General features: G+C 47.7%; 1 protein-coding gene across 6 annotated transcripts in view; it reads right to left on the reverse strand.

Annotated features, from left to right (window-relative positions):
- Window positions 1-22543, reverse strand: part of MYLK (myosin light chain kinase) — a 153170-nt gene that overhangs the window by 38095 nt on the left and 92532 nt on the right. For all 6 annotated transcript variants that reach the window (XM_017508215.2, XM_017508213.2, XM_037731220.1 and 3 more), the window contains 4 exons: window positions 18744-18794; window positions 17855-17982; window positions 15417-15570; window positions 8330-8632 (listed from right to left, as the gene is read on the reverse strand). In XM_017508215.2, coding sequence (XP_017363704.1) covers window positions 8330-8632; window positions 15417-15570; window positions 17855-17982; window positions 18744-18794 — 636 coding nt within the window. The remainder of the gene's footprint in view (window positions 1-8329; window positions 8633-15416; window positions 15571-17854; window positions 17983-18743; window positions 18795-22543) is intronic.

Genomic DNA, 22543 nt, shown 5'->3' on the forward strand with positions numbered 1-22543 from the left:
CACACCCACTTCAGAGCTCTGGGCCTTCCTTTACCTTGATATGGGTTTGTGTGTCGACAATTGTGCCACCCTGGCTTCCTGACCTCGGCTGAGCGCCTTTCCCTTCCTAGGCCTTGGTTTCCCCATCTGTAAGAGGAAGATTTGCACCTAATGTCTCTGGCCCTGGCTAGCTCTGGGTGCCACGCGTCATCGTGTGCTGTGTCTTAGACAGTGGCTTCTCGGCCAGCGTCTGGGCTGCGTCCCTGCTGACAGCTGGACAATGAACGGGAGGTTTCCTGAGGAAGCGGAACAAATATGGGAGAGAAAGCATAGAGAGAGGAAAAGGATTTTTAAAGTGTGAGAGAGAGAGAGTGTGTGTGTGTATGATAGTGTGTGAGAGTGTGGGTCGGCGTGTGAGTGTGGACATATGAGTGTGTGAGTTAGTGTGCATGCACCAGTGTGAGAGTGTAAATGTGAGTATGTGAGATAGCATAGGAGTGTGAGCGTGAGCATGGGTGTACAAATGTGTGTGAAAATAGTATGAAATTGTGGGAGCATTTGCATGTGTGGGACAGTGTGTGATCTAGTGTGGGAATGTGTAAGAGTGTGGGCTCATGAATGTGAAGGCATGAGGATATGTGAGTGTCAATGTGTGAGATAGTGTGGGACAGTGTGTGTATGAGTGCATGGGTGTGTGTGTGTGGGATAGTGTAGGAGTGTTGAGTGTGAAAGTGTGTGTGGGATAGTGTGGGAGTGTGTGGGAGCCTGCAAGTGTGTAGGAATATGTGAGTGTGAGTGTGGAATGATGTGTGTGTAAAACTGTGGCAGTGTGACTGTGTGTGTGTGCGATGGTGCATGTGTGTGTGGGACTATGGTAGTGTGACTGTGGGGTGGCGTGGGGGGACTATGGTGGTGTGTGTGAGTGTGGGATGATGTGTGTGGGACTATGGTAGTGTGACTGTGTGGGGTGGCGTGGGGGGACTATGGTGGTGTGACTGTGTGTGGGGTGGCGTGTGGGGACTATGGTAGTGTGTGTGAGTGTGGGATGTGTGTGTGGGACTATGGTAGTGTGACAATGTGGGGTGGCGTGGGGGGACTATGGTAGTGTGTGTGAGTGTGAGATGTGTGGGGGGACTATGGTAGTGTGACTGTGAGTGTGAGAGTATATGGGATGGTGTGTGGGGGGACTATGGTAGTGTGACTGTGTGTGGGATATGTGTGTGGGACTATGGTAGTGTGACTGTGTGTGGGATATGTGTGTGGGGTGGCGTGGGGGGACTATGGTAGTGTGTGTGAGTGTGGGATGATGTGTGTGGGACTATGGTCGTGTGACTGTGAGTGTGAGAGTATATGGGATGGTGTGTGGGGGGACTATGGTAGTGTGACTGTGTGGGGGGGATGGTGTGTGTGTGTGGGACTATGGTAGTGTGACTGTGTGTGAATTTGTGAGATGGTGTATGTTTGGGACTATAGTGTATGAATGAGTGTGTGTGGGATGATGTGTGTTGGAACTGTGGTAGTGTGACTGTGAGAGTGTGTGTAAGAGTGAATAAGACTCGGGGGGGAAAGTGTGGTTTGCTGAAAGCCCTGAAGGCAAGGCTGAAGCGAGGAGGGAAGCCGAAGCATGGGGTCAGGGGTGTGGGTCAGATGCTGCCCGGGGCGGGGTGAGTGAGCAGCTGAGCCCTGGAGTGCCCTGCAAGCTCTGTGCCAGTGACAGCTGCATGTAGGGTGGGAAGAAGGTGCAGTGGGCACCGTGGACAGACAGCCTCTCTACCACGCTGAGGGCAGAACAGACAGCAAGAAGCTGGACAAATAATGGGAGGAAAGGTGACATGCTTCCAAAAGGGAGATCTGCCTCTGGCTGAAAAAGACCTTTGTAAGAGTTCGTGAGCACGTGACCAGGAGCAGGAGACACTGTGATTTGTTCAGAGTTCTTAACATGCTGCTGACAAAGCTTAGTATTAAAAAAAAAAAAAAAAAAAAAAAAAAACTAAAACTAAACATGAGTGGGATTGTGAAGTCTATTTTATCACAGAAAGGAAACTGCCATGGGAAAATAAAAAAGGATGAGATAGACAGGGACTTCCAGATAGAGTCTAGCTGAAGTATCAGAGGTGGGTTTCACAGTTACTGTCAGGATGTGGGCCTTACTGATCAGTATTCCTAAATCCACATGTTGGAGGTTAAGAATGGCATTGTCCAATTCACAGGTGGAAAGGATGACCGAGAGCAATGCGATAGAAGCCAGGAACGGAGTCAGCATTCAGGAAAATCTGATCACTCTACCTTTTAGGCTGGTGAACCCTAAAGTATACAGTTAAAACCCAAGACAGAGAGAGCAGTTCCTCAATCTACTGCTCGGGCCATCAGACGCTGTCACAGGGCAGAGTGTGCACCAGCCCCAAACAGGGATTAGTGCTGAGTAGCTATGCAGAGCACCCTGGGCACCTGCCCCGGAGCTATGGCTGTCGCAGTCAGAAAGCCACCATGGAGCTGGAGGCGGCATGCAAGGCCACTGAAGGGAAGGGCTATATCTTAAGACAATCAGAAAAGGTGAGGCCTCCGTGATTGGGAAAGAAGTCTAAGGTGGACACGATTTTAAAGAAAATCACACAATCACCAAGGGTGAGATGAGGGTTTCAGACTTTGCATCAGCTCATGTCTAGTGCACCTTGGGGGAACCATTTAGTGTTCTACCTCACGTAGGAGGAAGGCTGGAGGGATATGGAACTCACACGCGAGAGGTACCATTAGAATGATAAGTAGGTTCAACAGACATTTAGGTTAGTTCAGTGATGATATTTTAAACAGGCTTTTGAGAAAAGCAGAAAGATTGGAGTCAACGAGTGACGGAACACAGTGGATGCTGGTTACTGGACCAGGTCTTTGACACGGAATCATCCTATTTACAGTCAGGGGTCCCCTGTCTTGACCTGTGGTGTTGCTGTCTGATACAGTGGTTCACCTGTTGAGGCATCCTTTATTTCTTGTTCCTGTGCCACATTTTCCCAGCATGGCATGGAGACCAGTGTATTCTGAGAAGCAGAGTGAGAAGGAAAAGGAGAGGGCAGCTTTCCTGGCCTGGTGTCAGTCTTGCGAATGGCCCAGCAGCAGGGGGCTCTCCCCACATGCCTTGAAGGGGGCATCCAGTCCTAGAGCTGGCCCCTGCCTGTCATTGTGAGCCCAGGTAGACAGCCGCAGAGCTAGCCTCTGGCCTCACTTAGGAGCCCACACCCACCCCTCACCTTCCCCTCTCACCCTGGAGGTCTGTAGCAGGTCTGGTCTGCTTCTCCTGCTAATGCTTTGGGGGAAGGACCGAGATTATTCTCAAGGAATTCCAGCCCCTCTTTCTAGTGCACTGTGTTCCTTTATGCTGCAGGAAACTCTGATCAAGACTCCAGGCTAAGCTGGGAGCAGTGGCAAGTGCCTGTAGCCCTAGCTATTTGGGAGGTGGAGGCGGGAGGATTGCTTGAGCCCAGGAGTTCAAATCCAACCTATGCAACAGAGTGAAACCCTATCTCTTAAAAAAAGACAGAAAGTATCCAGGCTGCTACATCCCCTTCTGCCTTTCCATTCTTGTCTTGCCTCTCTTCTATTTGAGGGGCAAAATGACTACAAGGGGAGGAGTGAGAGAGAAGTAGAGGAAAGACCACAGCTCAATTAGCAGAGCTCTTGGTGCATAAAGGGTTGTTGAGAAAAGTGAACTGGTTTCCATCTTTCCACGAGGGAAGGAGCTAAAATTGCAGAAGAGTCTTCGGCTGAACTTAAAAAAAAAAAAAAAAAAAAAATCTATTCAGAATGAGCAATGAGATCCAAGAGCTAAGTGGAAGGCTATTTGGAAGATGGTTCTGAGATATTTCTGCAAACAGATGAGAGTCTTGCTACCCTGGAGCAGTGTTTGGGAGAAGACCAGTTTGAGTGCTCGGGACCCTCACATGGCACAAGTCCAGTCAGTCCCCTGGACAGAGAATTGTCCCTTCCCACAGCCAAGGACTGTTGCACACCCAGTGAGCACTAGAGGGCACCCCAGTCCCGGAGACAGCCTCTGAGGCCAGGGCATAGATGCAGCCTGGGATGGGAGCAGTACACAGGCTTTATATCTCTAACTGTCCTGGGGGTTGCAAGGATGCTCCAGTTCTGTAAGAAGCCTCAGTCACAGCATCTGTTTTGCTAACAATTATACAGACTAGAAAAAATTAGGGTTAGGAGCAGGGATGGAGTAGATTTGAGTGACAGCAGGATTCAAGGGGGAGTATAGTTCAAGACCTGGCTGGACTGGGAAGGGGCGGACTGTGTTAAGGAGCTGGCTCTGTGCACTTGGGTTTGGGAGTGCACTGTCAGTTCAGGGAGCCTAGTCTTAGGAGTGGCTCTGACATAGAGAAGCTGCTGGAGCTCCATGGGGAGCCCACGCTTTGTCTCCTACTGTACCCCCAGTGCCCAATGGCAGTGCCTGGAACACAGGAGGGGCACAGAACACAGGGTGAATGAATGTGGGGTGAGGGCTAGGGTGCAAACAGGGATGCAGATGAGGCACGAGAATGAAGTAGAAGAGCGAGAGGCAGGAGTGGCGGTGACTGTGGTGTTAGTGGTGAAGGTCAGAGCCAACATTAGCTGGGCTTTGTGGAGAGTGGGTTAATCAGCAGTGCCTTCTTCATATGATCCCACCCCTCCTGCTCCACAGAAATGACCTGCAATGACCTCCCACTCGATGCCACCTCTTTGCCACCTCCCCCACAGGCGTGCACACACATGCCACTTCCCTAGGGGCCATTTCCCTCTTCAGCAGAGGGATGGCCAAAAAGCTTTATAACTAATAAGCATCCGAGCAGACTGCAGAGGACTTTTGTCTGGAATCCCCCCAACCAGAGACCTCTGCCCTGAGGTCTAACGCTTGCCAACTGTTCTGCCCTCTTCGTCCTCCCCCTTGGTAATCCAGCCAGCCTGGGATGGGAGCAGCTTCCTGTCTGGAAGCCCTGGGTGGACTGGACCCCTCCTCTGGATTTCAAGTGATTTCCACATTGCCCTTTATCTGAAAGGGGTGGCAGCCGGGGAGGGGGAGTCTGATGGCCCAGAGAGGGTTCAGGGGACTGATGGCCAGGAACAAGGGAAGGCCACTTGCCCCAGGCAGACACCGGCAGACTCTCCCCACAGCCCTGGGAGCAGCTGTCCTGGACCCCTGGGGGCCACATCTTGCAGCTCTTGTGGACTCTGTTCCTGCTGCCTGGGGTTAGTCAGGAATTCTCCAGTCTCTCCTCCTTTACACCAGAGCACAGACCTGGACGATTTCCTTTCCAGCCAATGAGCATCTTCACACCTCAATCTTATTCCTTTTCCTGTTACTTCCCCAAGTAACATCCTAACAACACAGAATAGAATTTGATTGCCCCCCTCGCACCCTAACTCTATGCAGCCCCCACTCTGCTCATTTCAAAGGGATGCTGTGTGCATGTGTGTGGGTGTGTAAGAAGACAGTGATGGCAGCTTTGTGACTCAGTGTCCCCTGACAGACATTTGGAAGTGGCTAGTGGGTGGGATGCCTGCGAAAGCTGTCCCAGGAATGGGCACCATGCCTCTGTGACTTGCATCATTGCTCTCAAGGAGACCTGCTCTATGCGTATTGACAGGGTTCAGCGGGTAAAGGCTGCCCCACACACAGCTGCTCACATACAATTGTGAGCAGTTGGTATGTTTTCCAATGGTACCCTAACTTTCTTTCTGGAGCCCTTGTTTAATTGAAAGTAAAGTTTTAATACCTGTTTTGTACCTAATTTTCTTTTTTTTTTTCAAAACTAAAGAGGGTCATCAAATCAGATGACAGTTCCCACACTCACGATGCCTCTAGCTATCTGGTGATGCCAGGCTTGCTCCCTTTCTATCTCCTTTGATACTTTATTCTTCTACCATCTGCCTCACGACTTTACATTCTGCTGTCTCCGAGAGCTCTCTTCCCTCGATGTCCCTCCACCTTCTCCTTACCCTCAAGCTTTTCTTATCCTAAATTCTTTCATTCTTTTTTTCGTTTTTAGAGAGGGAGTCTTACTGTGTCACCCAGGCAGGAATTCAATGGTACGATCATGGCTCACTGCAATCTCTGCCTCCTGGGTTCAAGTGATCCTCCTGCCTCAACGTCCTGAGTTGCTGGGACCACAGGCACATGCCACCATTCCTGGCTAATTTTTTGTGCTTTAGTAGAGATGGGGTTTTGCTGTGTTTCCCAGGCTGGTCTTGAATTCCTGAGCTCAGGCAATCCACCCACCTCAGCCTCCCAATCCATCCACCCTGGCCTCTTATCCTAAATTCACAATGTCCTTTTCCTGTTCTTCACATAAAACTCCATGCTTCTGGCCTCTCTTTTTTCCATTTATTCCTTAACCAGGGCAACCATATTTCTACTCAATGGAAATTCTATGAACTTTGATCACAAAGATCATCACCAACAAAAGGACGAAATCCGAAGACACTCTGAGTCCTCATCTCCTTCATCTTTATTTAGCATTGGATGCAGTTCATGAAGCCCTCTTTGTAACTTCCCCCTCCCCTGTTTCTTTGAGACTCCAGCTTCCTCTTGGTTCTCTCCCCTCTCCTGGTACTGTCAGCTCCTTCCTTATGGTATTGGTATTGACTTTCTCTACCACACTCTCTGCAGCCTTATCAATGCCCATGATTTCAATTATCAATTAAATAGTGAAGACTTCTAAGTCTGCAGCACTAGCTTAAACCTTTCTCCTGGCCGCTAGACCCAGCAGTCTGAGGATGCCTTCCCTTGGCTGTCCCTCAGATGCCTCAACTCAGCAGGGCTGAAACCGCAGCTCCCTCTCTTCCCAGACTCCGTGTTACATAACCTCCAAGTCACTCAAGTAAGGAACTTGGAAGGCAGTCTGACCTCTTCCCTCAGTCTAACCAAAGGAGCACAGGTTTCAGACCAGACAGCTCTGAGTTCAAGCATCAGTTCACCAATTACAAGCTCTATGACTTCGGGGAACTAGTGTCTCCCTCTAAATCTCATTTCCCCTATCTGTACAATGGGGATAATAACAGTATCTGCTTCATTGGGTTATTGGGATTGGATGAAATGATGCCTATAAAGTGACTGACAAATCATAACCTTAGAGTAAGTGCTCAATACATGTTAGCCATGGTGAATTATAACGATAAACCACTAGCTGGCTCTTGAATTTGTGCTCTTACCCTGGCCAGGAACTGTAAGTCATCTTAGAATCTTCCCAGTTCTCTCCCTCAACTCTCTATGAAAAAAGTCATCAAGTATGGTCAATTCTACCTCCTGAGGCTTGAAGTTAGTGCCCTTTCCATCTCTCTCCCTGATTGTCATCACAGAGGCCCATCTGGTATGGCTGACTGCAGTCTCATCTCCTCTGACCCACCTGCTACTCCAATGCTTCTCAAACGTTTGTGTGCATGCAAATCCCCTAAGGAGTTGATCATTTCAATCAAGGTCCAGAAGGGCCCGTGGGAGTCTGCATTGGCAAGAAGCTCCCAGGATGCCAAGGCTGCTGTTTCACAACTGCACTGTGAGTAGCAAAGCTCTGCTCTTTCCCTAGTTCTCTAAAAACCAGATCCAAACTTCTCGATCCCCTGCCTGAGAATCTTTGATGAACTTCACAACTTAACCTAAAATGCCCTTTTAGTCTTACTTCCTCCTGTTCAATTTCACACAATATATGCCTTGGCTACACACAAGCATCTCAAAATGCCACACACTGCCATTGCTTTGTACCTTTGTTCATGCTGTTTCCTCTTGTAGAGTGTGCCTTTCCTTATCTTCTCTGCCTTGTAGAATCCTATCCCTTTTTCCAAGACTCAGATTTAAGTGTCACCTTCTCTAGGAAGCCTTCGGTGGTCTCTATGGAAAAATTCTCCATGCACTCTGCTATGTCCCTTGGTTCTTTGTTTACCCAGCTATAATAGCATGCATCCTTTCTCATAGTTAGCCATACAAACATCTGTTCCCCTAGATTTTAAGCTCCATGACTTATCTTTGTGTCCCAAGAATCTGACAGTGAGTAGACACTCAAAATATGGATATGAGGAGGACAGAGGAGGTGGAGGGTAGAAGAGGAACTTGAGGCCTACTGGAGCTCCTATGCTCCTAACACACCATCACCCCCTGGTGGCAGCATGCCAAAATTGCTGGTTCAATGTTTTTTGAAATGTCCTAAGTATTAATACTTCTTTTGAAGAATGGCTCAACATCACTGTCTTGGAAACCAAGACCCCAAAAGACCCTGCCAGTCATCATTAATGTTTTCTTAGTTCCTCTTCACCCCTCTCAGTACACAAGGTCAGTGATGCACATTAATTTCAAGCTACTGATGAACTGTAGGCAGCCTACCTTCAGGTTTCTCTCCTACTCTTGTGAGTTCGGACTCCTGGCTTGGCTCACTGGTTCCATATACATTGATTGCACGTACACGGAATTTATACTCGTGGTCAGGCAGTAGGTCCTGGACGTTGAAAGAGGTGCTGCGGCATGTGGCTAGTTCCTTCCATGTCTTGTTGGCTGAGTCCCAGATCTCGATGCTGTAGGACTGTACAGCACTGCCCCCATCATATGAGGAGCCATACCAGGACAGGGTCAGCGAGGAGCTCCGAATGTCAGAGGCACAAGGTGTGCCAGCTGGGGGGTCTGGCTTATCTGGGAATAAAGAAGCACAACATCATCCACACTTTCCAGAATTGCAGGGAAAGGAAGCTTGTGAATTACCACTGTCACGGGGGAAATGCAACCTAGAGAACCCACTCTGAAGTCCCTGGTCCTGCGTCCCTTTCCCACATCTGCACACTACAGTTAGAGCTGTGCACAAACCCACCTGTACAGAAAGCCCCATGTATAACTATTTGCTCCAAAAAAGCACCTCCCCCTTTTTTGGCTAATTTTCCAGTCTACATGCAAGTCACGATTTCCTGTACTTTGCCCAAGTCATAAACATATTTCTCCGAGTAAACAGATCTAGGAAGCTGCCGAGAAGGCGTGGGCTATTTTTCATCAAAAACATGTTTTGAGAGAGAGAGTTCAGCCTGAGTGTGTGTGTGTGTGTGTGTGTGTGTGTGTGTGTGTGTGTGTGTCTGTCTGTGCCTGTCCTTCAGGCCCTTGGTCAATGACCTGTGACATAACTAGGGGTCTGCTTCAACTTTCTCTGGGTCTTGAGAAATGCCTGCCTCACTACAAGCACAGTGTTTGTGCTCTGAAATCAGAAGATTCAGGTTTGAACACAGATCTGTCTCCACACAGTAGCTGTTAATTGCCCTGTGCCTCAGTTTCCTCATATGTAAAATGTGAATAACAGCACTTACCTCACAGATGGTTGTGAGAAATTCTTAGAATCTGAGTGGCTGGCTTGACTAGTCATTACTTTCAAGATTATTGTAGGAGTTTATTTCTAACTTTAATATACTTAAAAATTACTCCTACCCTACCTCTTTTATTCTCCGAGGGCTGTTGGGATATAAATAATTTCAAAAGCAAACCACAATACCATCCCTGACTAATGGACAGAAAATGAGCTGAGGACACAAATAAGAAGTGGCCCTTTTGGCTGGCTGCCTTCCCATTCAGATGACCTGGCCTCAGAACTAGTAGTCCTGCCAACTTCAAGTCAAATCATGGTAGCCAATACTTTAATGAGGCTCTTGAGTTTTGCTGATTTTATTAGTTGCTTATCTGAGCAAAACTCTCCTATTTTTCAGATTTAGTTTTTGCAGATGGTTGGTTAGTTACAGATATCTGTGTTCATTAACCCTTCATCTCCCTCAATGCTGTTTGAGTTCATGAAGCCCCACAAAGTCGCAATTGAAACCATACTTTTAAGCTAGGTCAACTCCAGCAAATTTGAAAGCAGTTTGTTTGCCTGACCGTCTCATTTAGAGGAAGGCCACGTGTGTTCCTATGCAACAATTCTGCATGTTCTTCACATGTACCCCAAAACCTAAAATGCAATAAAATAAATAAATGGGGAAAAAAAAAGAAAATGATGCTAATATGCACCTACCGCTTAGGGTTTTTGCAAGCATCAAGTAAGCAAACATAGATAAAATATTTGACCGCTACTCTCCCACCCCTAGCAAGGCAGGAAGGCCAAAGGGAATTCCTGCAAATGACCCTATGTATATGGAGAAGAAAAATCTGCATGTGCATATGAGTATATATATTCATATTCATTCTTGTCCCCTCTCCCAGCCCTGCTGATCCACATTCCAGCCCAGAATGCACTGCCCAGAAACTGTCTATCCCCAGTAACTAAAGCCCTGGGAATGATTCTGGGATTGTGACAGTGCCACTTTCCAGTGCTGTTTCCATGCCAGAGGCTTCCTGCGACAGAACCACTTTCGCTGGCTGTTTATGTTCTCTTAGAAAAACCGTTTGTTCTGAGAGATATATTGGCCTTTTTTGAAACATTTCTGGTTTTGGCGAAGATGTTTATTACTCTAAATTCTCTTAGAGACAAGTGGTTCAAGTTCTCTCAAGACCGAGCTAAGGAAGTAAAAAAGCCTAAAGAGGGACAGAAGACAGACCCACTACTCCCCCTAGAGAAAGCTGCCTGGAAACCATGTGATTGGCCACATCTGAAGTCGTGTGGGCTTATAAATGAATGCACTCTGCCAACTGATCTTCTTTCTGCTTTGGTCAAGAAAAGAAAACTAAGAAATGGGTGTTGCAGAAGAGGTGCCATTTGAACCCCACCCTGTTATAGATGCCTCTTGGCTGAGAATGAGAACCTATACATGACGTATATGATATGTAAGACTTGTTGCACAAAAGAAGATGCAAAATTTAGGGAGAGGGACTTTAATTCCAAGTGAAAATCCAACACTTTTAAGGAATTTGCTACCAAATTAAGGAGTTCAGAAAAGACCCAAGTCAGAAGTCCTATGAGACTGGAGGCCTCCCACACCTCCACCTGCCTTTAGAGCCATGGGCTGTACCTGATACTTTCTGTTCTTTCTAAGCTACAGAGCCCCATGCAGCAGCTGCACTAGCGAGGGATGAAAACCCTCATAAAAGAACAGATGTCCTTGGAACAGAGCGCTCCTGTGAGCCTCTCCTCCATGGCGACATGCTCAGAGTGGTGGGGAGACCCTGGGCATCCCTAGGCAAAGGAGATTCCACATTTCCTCTGAATTCTCCCAGGGCTCCCTGGAGGCTTGACTAACAGAATAGGAAACTCAGCTGAGTCTAAGAGAAGGGTCGCCAGTGGCGCCAGCTTCAGGATTTTCTCCTCGGCAAATGTTCTAATTCCCAGGAAAACGGAGGATCCCGTCCTACAGCTTCCTACTAGAGTAACTGCCGACGAGGTCTCATTGTGCTTGCTTCTTGGAAGGTGACCAGTGGCTGTGCCTAGTTCCACCTGGATGTCCCTGCCCTGGGACTTCAGCAACTGCTGGAAGGGCCCCCAAATGTCATCTACCTGGATAATCCTAGCCCTTGGGAAATGGATCCTCAGCAGCTAAGGCATTTTGCTTACCAAGAAAACCCAGTAGTCAGTGGCAAAGCCAAAAGGAGATTCCAAGAAGCCACTGGGCCCTCGCTCCAGGGCTCGGGACTTTCCAGGCTATCAGGCAGAATGAGCTCAACAAGGCATCTTGCTTAAGCCTGAGCTGAGCATTCAGATGGGAAATCATGCAAGCTCTAAACTCAGTATTTGGGGATTATTGGGTATTTGGGGTTCTCCCTACTTGTTTCGCTCCTTTAAAGATATGAAAAGAGACTTGCTTTTCTCATGTTGGGTGAGTGACCTTAAGGAATCCATCTGGGTGTGCTGCTCACTGCCCTCTTCCTTATTCCCCACAGGCCAAGACCAGGGGCACATGTGTCAGAAGAGGCTCTGAGCATCGCAAATTCCTGGGCTGCCTTTTAAAATATAATAAGTCTCCAAAATAGCCAAATATCACTCACTTAAGCTAACAGAGGGAAAAGCTAGTTTTTATTATCATTTGAAAAATAGGAGTCAGAGATGATCTGAAAAGAAAGTGGTCCTTTAAAGAATATACAATAAGAGAAGTTTGCTGCTAACAAGTAGGAGTTGTATTAAACTGGCCTTACTTGGCTGATCTGTAAATGCATGCTTCTAGAGTGCACAAAAACTGTCTGGAGCAGGCTAAGTGATTCCCGTTTTATCTCATGTATGTTTTACATCTGCTTAATAAACCCTGATCAGAGAATACAGAGATGTCCCTGAAGATGCACAGGTAAATCTGAGCCTCCTCTAGGTTTACTTTGAACTAATATTCTAAGTGCACGAGCTCTGAATGAATGTGGCTTTGCTGTATCCATCAATGTGAGTCCTGTTTTATTGAGCAATTCTATTCTTAGCTCTTTGAGGGGGAGGCAGACAGAAAGCCTCAGTCCTCCTCCATTCCATTCCCCTCCCAGGACGGCATTTAACATGTTGCTCCTGCCAGCTGGCGGACTGCCACGCCAATGGCCCTGTCAGCGCTGGCCGCAGAGAATAAGAAACTAAACCATAAAAGGCCAGAACTGCAGCCCACTTAGTGGTGATCGGGGGAGGGGAGTGCGTGGCACTGTGCAGGAGCTGGGCATACTGGGGGCTGGGGGAGGGATGGCTGAGTACAGAAAAGCAGTTCAAAGAATCTGACCCCAAAGTTGCTTAAGGAGGAACAGATGAGAGAGAACATCAAAGAAAAGTGGAAACTGATGCTTGCTGATAGGACGGGAGAACACGGCCAAATCAGGGCTTCAGAACAGATCTAAATGTACCAGCAAACTGGATTGCCAACACCAAGCCCCCACAGGTTCCTGACTCCTTGGGAGGAAGTTATTCAAATAAGCCCCTGGAGTCGCCATAAAGAGACAGAGTGAGAAAAGGGTTGTTCTTCTCCTTTAGAGATGAAAAAAACTCATTCCCTGACTCCTTTGTAGACCAGTCTTCCCCAGTCTGAAACTTCTAATTGAAAGAAACGAATGAATGAGGGCCAGAGGAATACAAGAGGAAAAGGGGATATGTGGGACAGGATGACAGACCCTGAGAAATGGCCAAAATGGAGCATGGGGTGAAGAAACCAGGCCAGGGAGAGGAACAGAGCAAGTGAGAAGGCAAAGAGAAATATGGACAATTGAGGATGGGGAGTGGATGCTGGAGCTCAGTCCTCTGTGAATTCCCTCTTCCAGGTCTCCTGTGTCTAGGGACAATCTTCCAGGGGGCTTTGCAGTACTTCCTGTCTGGGGCGTTGAGCCAGGGCCTAGAACCCATGGTCTGTTCTGGTAGCTGGAGGGGGCACAGCTCACTGACCACCTCCTTTGTCTTCCCAGCTCCGTTTTACTTTGTCCTTTGTCTTCATGTCTTCCCTATTCACCTGGTTGGACAAGGGCTTCTTCTTCCCCAAATGCTTAGGGGCTGGAGAGAAGTGCTACAGGGCTTTCTAAGGCTTAGCATGAGAAAAATGGAAGGACAGACATCAACAACTCCCTGGCATGTGGACAGTGCCCCAGAAGGCTTGCATGTCCTCCTCAAGATGAATTTTGCTGCCAGAGTGTCCCTTTACCTTTTGGAACATTCTGTACCTACTTCACACTCCCATGAGTGGCACTGGAGGACAAGTGCTTGAAAGTTTAGAGCTAGTTCTCACTTAGGCCCTGATGCACGATGTCACTTTGCTCATATTAGTCCTCAGTTTCCCCTACATAAGGCTGGAAACATCAGTCATGTCCATCCTAGTCCTAAGCTGAGGATACAAGATGAAGATAGGGAAGAAAAACTGCTTGAGAACTAAGTCAGGGAATCATAGAATGTCAGAGAACAAAGTCAAGGAATCATAGACTACTAGAGAATTACAGTTGAGGAAACACAGAATGTCAGAGAATAGAGCGGAGGAATCAGAATGTCAGAGAATATAGTCAATGAATCAGAATGTCAGAGAACAGAGTTGGGAATCATAGAATGTCAGAGCTACAGGAGACCTTAAGAGTTACTGTCTCCAAATTCTAACTTCATGTCTAGATACCTCCATAAGAAAGATTCCAGGGGAAGGCTTCTAACCACCAGAGCCACACGAACCCTGTTACCAGCAGATCCTTTTGTTCTGTGTGCCCACGTGTGTGTGCGCCAGGAGCACACAGGAAAGGCTAGTATGCAGGAAGTCAAGGTCGGGACCACCACACACAGCTGCGTTTTGTGCACTGCAGAAAAGGGGCCTAGTGAGGGCATCTGGCTAATCTGTGCTCCCCAAGGCCAGGTCATGAGCTCTGAGGTGAGGCTGGAAGTGCTGTGCCCTTTTCACTCTACCCAGCAAGGCCCCTTTTTCTAGTTTTCACAAAGGTACCCTATGAGCTTGAAAGCCAAGAACAAATGGAAAACCTGCTTGGGTCTGGTGCACATATCAATAAACACCAGGTCAAAGGCTTCCACATGCACAACATATGAAGGCCCACAAATGCATGAGACAGAGTCTAGTCTCTATCTGTCTGCTCCTCTGCCTGCTCATTCTGCCGTCCTGAGCACCTGCCACACGGGGAACAACTGGAGCAGAATATGACAACAGTGGGAAACTGGTTAGAAAGCTCTTTTGATGCCCCAGGAGAGCGTTGACCAGGGCGCAAAGACAGTGATTAGGAAGGAGAGAAAAAGTGAACTTGAGAATCAGTCGGGAGATAGACCCAACTCAATCCTGGGATGAAGGAGGTGATAACGAAAAGTGAGTGCAGTCAGGATTGGGAGGTCATGGTGACCTCAGAAAGGCAGTCCCGGCAGACTAATGGGGTGTGGGGGTGAGGCCACAGGAAGCTGGAGGGTGCTGGGGGATGAAGAAGCAGGAATGCAGTAGAGGCTCACACTGTCAGAGAGAGAAGGTAGGGTGGCTGGAGCGAGAGAGAACACTGCAGGAGTTATACATGCCTGTGCATCTGGCTAAGATGGTGATACTCATGGGCTGCTGGGAGGAGCCAGGAGAGAGGAACAGGCTGGAGAGAGAAGTGGGAATGGTGGAGCTCCCCAGGGTCTGGGGTCCAGAGCACAGAATGAGGAAGGAACCTTTGGCAGGACCAAGGTGGGCCATCCCCAGAGCCAGAAGGATGGAGTCAGGATGGGGACAGACACAGACACCTGTGGTGTAGGGGCCAAGAAGTTGACCACGTTTATGCATCATGTCTCATATTTCTCAAAGAAGCTAGATGTCAAGGCCTGAGGGCAGGGAACGCCAGGAACAGCTATCACAGAGAGGTGCTGATAGAGACAGGGAAAAGGATTTCTGCCCAGCTGTGGCCCCTTCACTGAGCCTGGAGGCCAGCAGGGTCTAGCAGGGAGTCTGTGGGTTGCTGTGATCTTCCTTCTGTGGTACCTTGAAAATCAGGCACAGGAGTGGCAAGAGAGAACAGGTGATGAGGTCCTGAGGCCCATGCTTCTTGCCTGGGGGCTCGCTGCCTTCCCCTTGCCCCATGCTGCATGCCACCTGGCCAGCAGACTCACCCACGACAGTGAGGTTGACCTGGGCCTGCCTGCTGCCCAGCTTGTTCTCCACCAGCAGTGTGTAGCAGCCACAGTGCTCCTGGCGCGCGGCCAGGATGGTGAGCTTGCTGCTGTTCTCGCTGTTCTGCACCTTCATGTGCTCGCTCTCCTGGATCTAGGGGCAGAAGACAGAGCAGGGGCTGAAGCCTTAGGCCATTGGGCCAGGAAAGGAAGGGGGCTCCTCCCCTTTCCCTACTCCCTAAAGATGCAGCCGGACAAGCTGTGGGGGGCTCGGTCTGGTCTGGACTCTGCACTTCCCTGAGGCCCCTTCTCTCCTTCATCCAGAACTCAGCTTCCCTAAGGGTGCCAGGTCTGGGATGGGCAAGGAGAGTGTGGAGCAGGGATAGGATGGATGAACTAGCTGGGCACTCACTGTTCTCAGGAGTACCTGGTCTCCCTCTACCTCTCTGGAATGGGATGATAGGAGAACACATCTCAGCAAAGCCATTCACAAGGCCCACTCCTGTGGGTTCTAACCTCTTCTGTGCTGCCCAATGCCATGGCTGCTAGTCACATGTGGCTATTTAAATTTTAATTAGTTAAGTGGAAACAACCCAGATGTCCATCAACTGATGAACAAATAAACAAAATGCGTTATATCCTGACAATGGAATATTTATTATTGATTCATTGAAAGGAATGAAGTACTGATTCATGCTACAACATAAATGAGTCCTGAAAAGGGTATGCTAAATGGAAAAAAAAAAAACACTACACAGAGAAGATGACATACTGCATGATTCCATTTATATGAAATGTCCAGAAGAGGCAAATCCATAAATACTGTTAGTGGTTGTTAGGGCCTGGGGGAAGGGGAGGAACGTCTGCTAATGGGTCTGGGGTTTCTTTTGGGGATGATGAAAGTATTCTAGAATTAGATAATGGTGATGCTTGCAAAACCTTATGAATCTACTGAAACCTACTGAATTGTACACTTTAAAAAGGTAAATTTTATGGTATATGAATTATATCTTAACAAAGCTGCTAAACACTTTTTAATTAATTACAATTAAATATTCAGTTCCTCAGTTGCAGTGGCCACATTTCAAGTGCTCAACAGCCACATATGTATGGCTGGTGGCTGCCATATTGGATAGCACAAAGCTAACACATCATTGCAGAAAGTTCTGAAGGACAGAGCTGGGACTTGGCTAAACGTCTCTGAAAAGTGATGAGATTCCATCTTATTTCAGACAACAGTAGTCCAAGCATAGCTCAGGACAAACATGCCCTGGGATGCTAAAGGCGAGCTTCTCTTTTCCGTCTTTTGAGACCAACCCTGCTTTCCTCCCTGTTAGTACTACGTGCTCATCTCTGAGCTGCTGCTCATCTCTGGGCTTAGGAGAATTGACTGGTTTTATAACAGAGCAACAGAGTGCTCAGAATAAATCTTTTTTTTTTTTTTTTTTTTTTTTTGAGATGGAGCCTCACTCTGTAGCCCAGGCTGGAGTACAGTGGCACAATCTCTGCTCACTGCAACTTCCACCTCCTGGGTCCCAGTTCAAGCCATTCTCCTACCTCAGTCTCCCAGGCAGCTGGGATTATAGGCATGAGCCACCATGCCCAGCTAATTTTCGTATTTTTTAGTAGAGATGGGGTTTCACCATGTTGGCCAGTCTGGTCTTGAACTCCCAACCTCATGATCTGCCCACCTTGGCCTCCCAAAGTGCTGGGATTACAGGTGTCAGCCACTGTGCCCGGCTCAGAATAAATCTTCACAACTTCCCGCTCCTGGGCCAGCCCACTGTTACAGGGTCTCTGCTGATCATGCATATGGGCACACACTATCACTGTGGGATTGGTGGAGCTGCTAGGCTCCCCAAGTCCTTTCAAAGCTGGTTGTCTGGAAATTCCAACATTTTTCTGTAGGAATCATTATGATAAACTGTAGCTAGATTTCTGGCTCAGTAAGACACAGTTCTATTTATCATACAATTCTTCTATCCAAATACTCACATTTGCTTTTATTCCTTCAGCATGTGGCAAGTTTAAGCAGTTATCACAGACAGGAATCAATGGGCTGGCACAAAATCACAGCAAGCCCATGGAGTCTAAGAGGTCATCTTGGGTCACTGGCTTGACTTTCCTGACTCTGAGTAGGATTCTAGACTGTGCTATCAAATCAGATGGGAGCCGTAGATGGTTTCTACTTTTTCCTTCACATTTTTCTGTATTACACAAATTGTCTACAAAGGCAGGGATTATTGGTAGGTTCAGAAACAAAGATTAGCAAGAACTCAGGTTTGGTGAGTGAGTGACAGGTAGGGGAGTAGCCTCTCTCATTTCTAAAGCTACGAAGAGTGAGGCCAGTTCAGCACGGCATTTCTCATCTCTTTTGGCCCAAAGGCTGTACAGGTTGTTCTCAGCACCGCCAATGGCCACCCCATCCTGTCACTGACCTGCTTTCGGAACTTCATCCAGGTACAGGTGATGGGCTGGGTGCCGGCCACTTTTCCAAACAGCTCCACTGACTCTCCTGCACGGACCTTCTGGTCCTCAGGAAACTGGATGATCTGAGGGGGCATTGCTGAGGGGACAGGGAGAAAATGAGTGAGGCAGAAGGATCTCAGGCAATCTTATCTCATTTGACGCTGCCGTCCACAGTGGTCTGCTGGCTCTTCTCTTGGCTTCTGGAAACTTCAGGGTAAGACTGAGGGCAGTGATCCCTGCTGCAGGACATCCAAGTTCTTGCACCTGCTAGCTTTGTTCACCTTTTCATTCTGATTCCCTCAGAAGTGACCCACACAATTTATTGGTTGTACTGGAATTTGTGTCTTACCCTAATTTTTCGAATTGAGCTCCTAACTCACTTATGAATTAAGCAGCATCTTGCCTTCTAACCTCTAGTCAAACGCTGGCTGGCAGGCTTGATTCAAGTCCTCAAGTGTCATCCAGTGGAAAACAGACCAGGGCTCCATATAACAAGCATACACAGAGCTGGGCACAAAAGTAGCCCTGAGGGAGTCATGTACACAAGGGCAGAGAGGAGGATGGATGGCAGGACAGAATTCACAGCAGGGGTAGGCAGGAGAGCAGCTAGTCCTGTGTGATGCTGTCAACATGGGAAGCAGAAGGAAAGGCAAAGCCGTGGAAGAGGACAAGGGGCCAGGCTGTGCAGAGGCTCGTGGTGAGCAAACTCAGCCTGAAAAATGCAGAGCTAGAACTGAGAGTGGGGTACAATGGGGTATCTCCTGGGATCACATACCCAGATGTCAGTCTAGGAGGGTAAAGGCAAAACCCCCATGGCAGATGACTTCTTTGCCCCCAGATAGTGCCATGGCCAATTACCTGCCTTCAGAGGCGTCTTGGGGGCAGGTTTCTTTTTCACAGTTGCATCACCTGAAACAAAGAAGTCCACAAGTTATTTCCTGTAGTTTTGTTTTTTCACAAAGCTTCTGATCCTAGGAAGATGTAATCTTGTCCACTGGCCCCTCATCCAGGGAGGGCTCTTATTTGAACATGTCTTTTCAGGCTGTGCAGGGTGGCTCACACCTATAATCTCAGCACTTTGGGAAGCCAAGGTGGGTGGATCACTTGAGATCAGGAGTCTGAGACCAGCCTGGCCAGAGTGGTGAAACCCCATCTCTACTAAAAATACAAAAACATTAGCGGGACTGGTGGTGGGCATCTGTAATCCCAGCTACCCAGTAAGCTGCGGCAGAAGAATCGCTTGAACCTGGGAGGTGGAGGCTGCACTGAGCAGAGATCACGTCACTGCACTCCAGCCTGGGCGACAGAGTGAGACTGTCTCAAGGAAAAAAAAAAAAAAAAAAAAGGAAAGTAAATGAATATGTCTTTTGAGAGATCACCTTGCCCTTTCACACAGACAACCTCGTAGACAAAAAAGAATGTCAATTCTCAGGGACCTATGAAAGGGTCCCTGAAGCCTCCAATGAGCTTAAAAACTCAAAAATGCTTATGCTCCCACATCCCTATATGAAGATAATGTCACACTTATTAACCACTGTCTCATCCTAACTTTCAGGAAACTCAGAAAGGAAATTATGTCATGTCAGATAAACCAACTAAAATTAGCCTTTGGTGTGGATCCAAGGGTCGCAAGCTTCCTTTGGGTCACAGACTGTGGACTGGTGGCTTTCATTTTTGTAAATGTTTGTTGGGTGGATGAATGGATGAATGAATGAATGGTCTCCTCCCTTCTTATCCCTACTTCCTCCAAATAACTCAAATAAGAAAAATGACTCAAACAGAAAAGTTGTACAGTGCAAACCTATTCACTTGGCTAAATCACAATATGGTGCATGTGCAAAAGCATCCTGAACTATTTTCATGGCTTGTTTTTCATATTTCTTTCAGGTCTTTGCTCAAAAGCCATCTAACCTATTTGTCCAAATGAAATGAAAACCTACAGGCACACAAATACCTGTATGCGAATATTTGCAGTGGCCTTATTCAAATCGCCAAAAACCAGAAGGTATCCAAATGGATGAACTGTGGTACATTGATGCTACCAACAAAAAGGAATGAACTACCGATACACAGAACACAGATGAATCTCAATGATTTATCTTTCTCTTCTGCTCAGAGGTGCCAAACTCAAAAGGTCACATACTGTATGATTCCATTTATACGACATTCTAGAAAAGGCAGAACTACAGGAATGGAGAACAGATTAATGAATGGTTGCCAGAGGTGGGGTGGGGGAGGGGTGGCCTGAAAAGGGGCACAGGGAAATGTTTTGTGGTGACAGAACCAGATTTTGACTGTGCTGGGAGTCACATGATTATATTAATTTATCAAGAGTCACAGAATTGTGCACTAAAGAGGGCGAAGTTCACTCCAACGAAATTATGCCTTACTATAAAAAGGGAGGAAAAGCCACTTCACCAGTGAGATCTTCCCTAACTACCCCATACAAACAGCAGACCTGCCCCCAGCACCCCTCATCCTTCTCATCTTGCTTTATGGTCCCCATACCCCATGGCACTTGTCACCATATGAAAAACTATATCTTCACATATGTATTTACTGTCTGCCCTTCTCCTCCCCCTAAACTGTAAGCTTTTTGAGGGCAGGGACTTTTTTGGTTCACTGCTGTATACCAATGTGGCTAACACACAGTAGGTACTCAATAATGATTTGCTGAATGAATGAGTGGGCTAATATTAACAACTATTCATCCAGAGAGATCCACCTCTGCAGATTAAGGGGAAGCAGTGTTACTGGCCTGGATATGGGTTGCTCTGTGACTGCAGGCAAGTTAGGCAAGTTAGTAATTTGTAGATTACCAGTTGTGCATTTCCATGATGGGAGGCACGCTGCTACCCACTGAATGCCCCGGGAAGATTGCGTGAGGCAGTGATTCTTGACAGGAGCACGCTGAGATCACAGAGCTGCTGGCTGCCAGCTGTGTGGTTAAGCCCAGGGTGAGAGCTTCTACCAAGTTCACCCAGGCTCACTGTCATCATTGATTCATCCGTCCATCTCCAAAACGTTACTCAGGGCCTACTATGTGCTGGGCCAATGCCAATCAGTACACATGACTAACCTGGGTACTGAGGAGGAAACCAAACAATATAAGAAATCAGGCCTGAGGAGGATCCAAGATGGCCGAATAGGAAGAGCTCTGGATTGCAGTTCCCAGGAAAAAATCAGACGGTGAGTGATCACCGTGTTTCCAAATGAATTTATGCTGCCCACAGACCCGGAGATTCCCAGGCGGAAAAGTGCCATGAGTCTCCAGCATGGCTGTTTCAGCCAGCGTAGCAGGTCTCGCACAAAAATGCACACAAATGCAGGCACCGTTTCAACTGGCGACTGGAATGCCTGGGAGACAGAGTCGCCCGTCCAACTGAAAAAAAGAGGGCTGAAACAGGGAGCCAGGTGATCTGGCTTGGCTGCTGCCACCGCCAGAAAGAGCAGCAATCTGAAATGCTCGGGATTGAGAGTTTCATGGCAAGCACAGCTGGACCCAGGATGGTCCAGCTCTGTGTGGGGAAGAGTGTCCGCCATTACCAAGGTAGTCCACCACTACCAAGGCAGTCCGCCATGACCGAGGCAGTCCATCACTACCAAGACAGTCCACCATTACAGAGGCAGTCTGCCATAATAGAGACAGTCCGCCATTACTGAGGGAGACCACCATTACCAAGGCAGTTCTAACTATACCCCTATAAACAAAACTGCAAGGAAGTTCACACAGCAGCTGGGCAGAGCCCACAGCAGCTAAGCAACACCTCTGCTGGCAGACTGTGACTAGGCTACCTCCTCGCTGGGCAGGTCATCTCTGAAAAAAGACAGCAGAATGACAGGAACTTATAAATAATCCACCTTCCCGGACAGAGCACCTGGGAGAAAAAGGCAGTTATGAGTTCCTCTGCAGCAGACTTAAACATACCTACCCAGAAGCTATTAACAGAACAATGGAGACAGACTGTCTCCTCAAGCAGCTCCCCATCCCCCTTATAACCAAAGAGACACCTCATAAAGGAGAGCTCAGGCTGACAACTGGTGGGTATCCTTCTGGGACAAAGATAACAGATGAAGAAACTGGCAGCAACCCTTACTATTCTGCAGCCACTGCAGGTGACCCCCAGGCAAGCAGGGTCTGGAGTGGACCTCCAGCAGTCCTATAGCAGCAAGGCCTGACTGTTAGAAGGAAAACTAAGAAACAGAAAGAAATAACTTCATCAGCAACAAAAAGGTCCACTCAGAGACGCCATCTGAAAGTCACCAACCACAAAGACCACAGGTAGATAAATCCACAAACATAGGAAGAAACCAGTGCAAAAAGGATGAAAATACCCAAAACCAGAACACTTCTCCTCCTCCAAGGGATCACAACTCCTCACCAGCAAGGGAACAAGGCTGGATGGAGAATGAGTCTGATGAATTGACAGAAACAGGCTTCAGAAGGTGGGTAATAACAAACTTCTCTGAGCTAAAAGATCATGTTCTAACCCAATGCAAAGAAACTAAGAACCCTGAAAAAAGGTTTGATGAAATGCTAATGAGAATAAACAGCTTAGAGAGAAATGTAAATGAATTGATGGAGCTGAAAAACACAACATGAGAACTTCATGAAGCATACACAAGTTTCAATAGCCAAACTGACCAAGCAGAAGAAA

This window comes from Cebus imitator, unplaced genomic scaffold, assembly GCF_001604975.1.
Source record: "Cebus imitator isolate Cc_AM_T3 unplaced genomic scaffold, Cebus_imitator-1.0 Scaffold387, whole genome shotgun sequence".
NCBI classification, from domain to species: Eukaryota; Metazoa; Chordata; class Mammalia; order Primates; family Cebidae; genus Cebus; species Cebus imitator.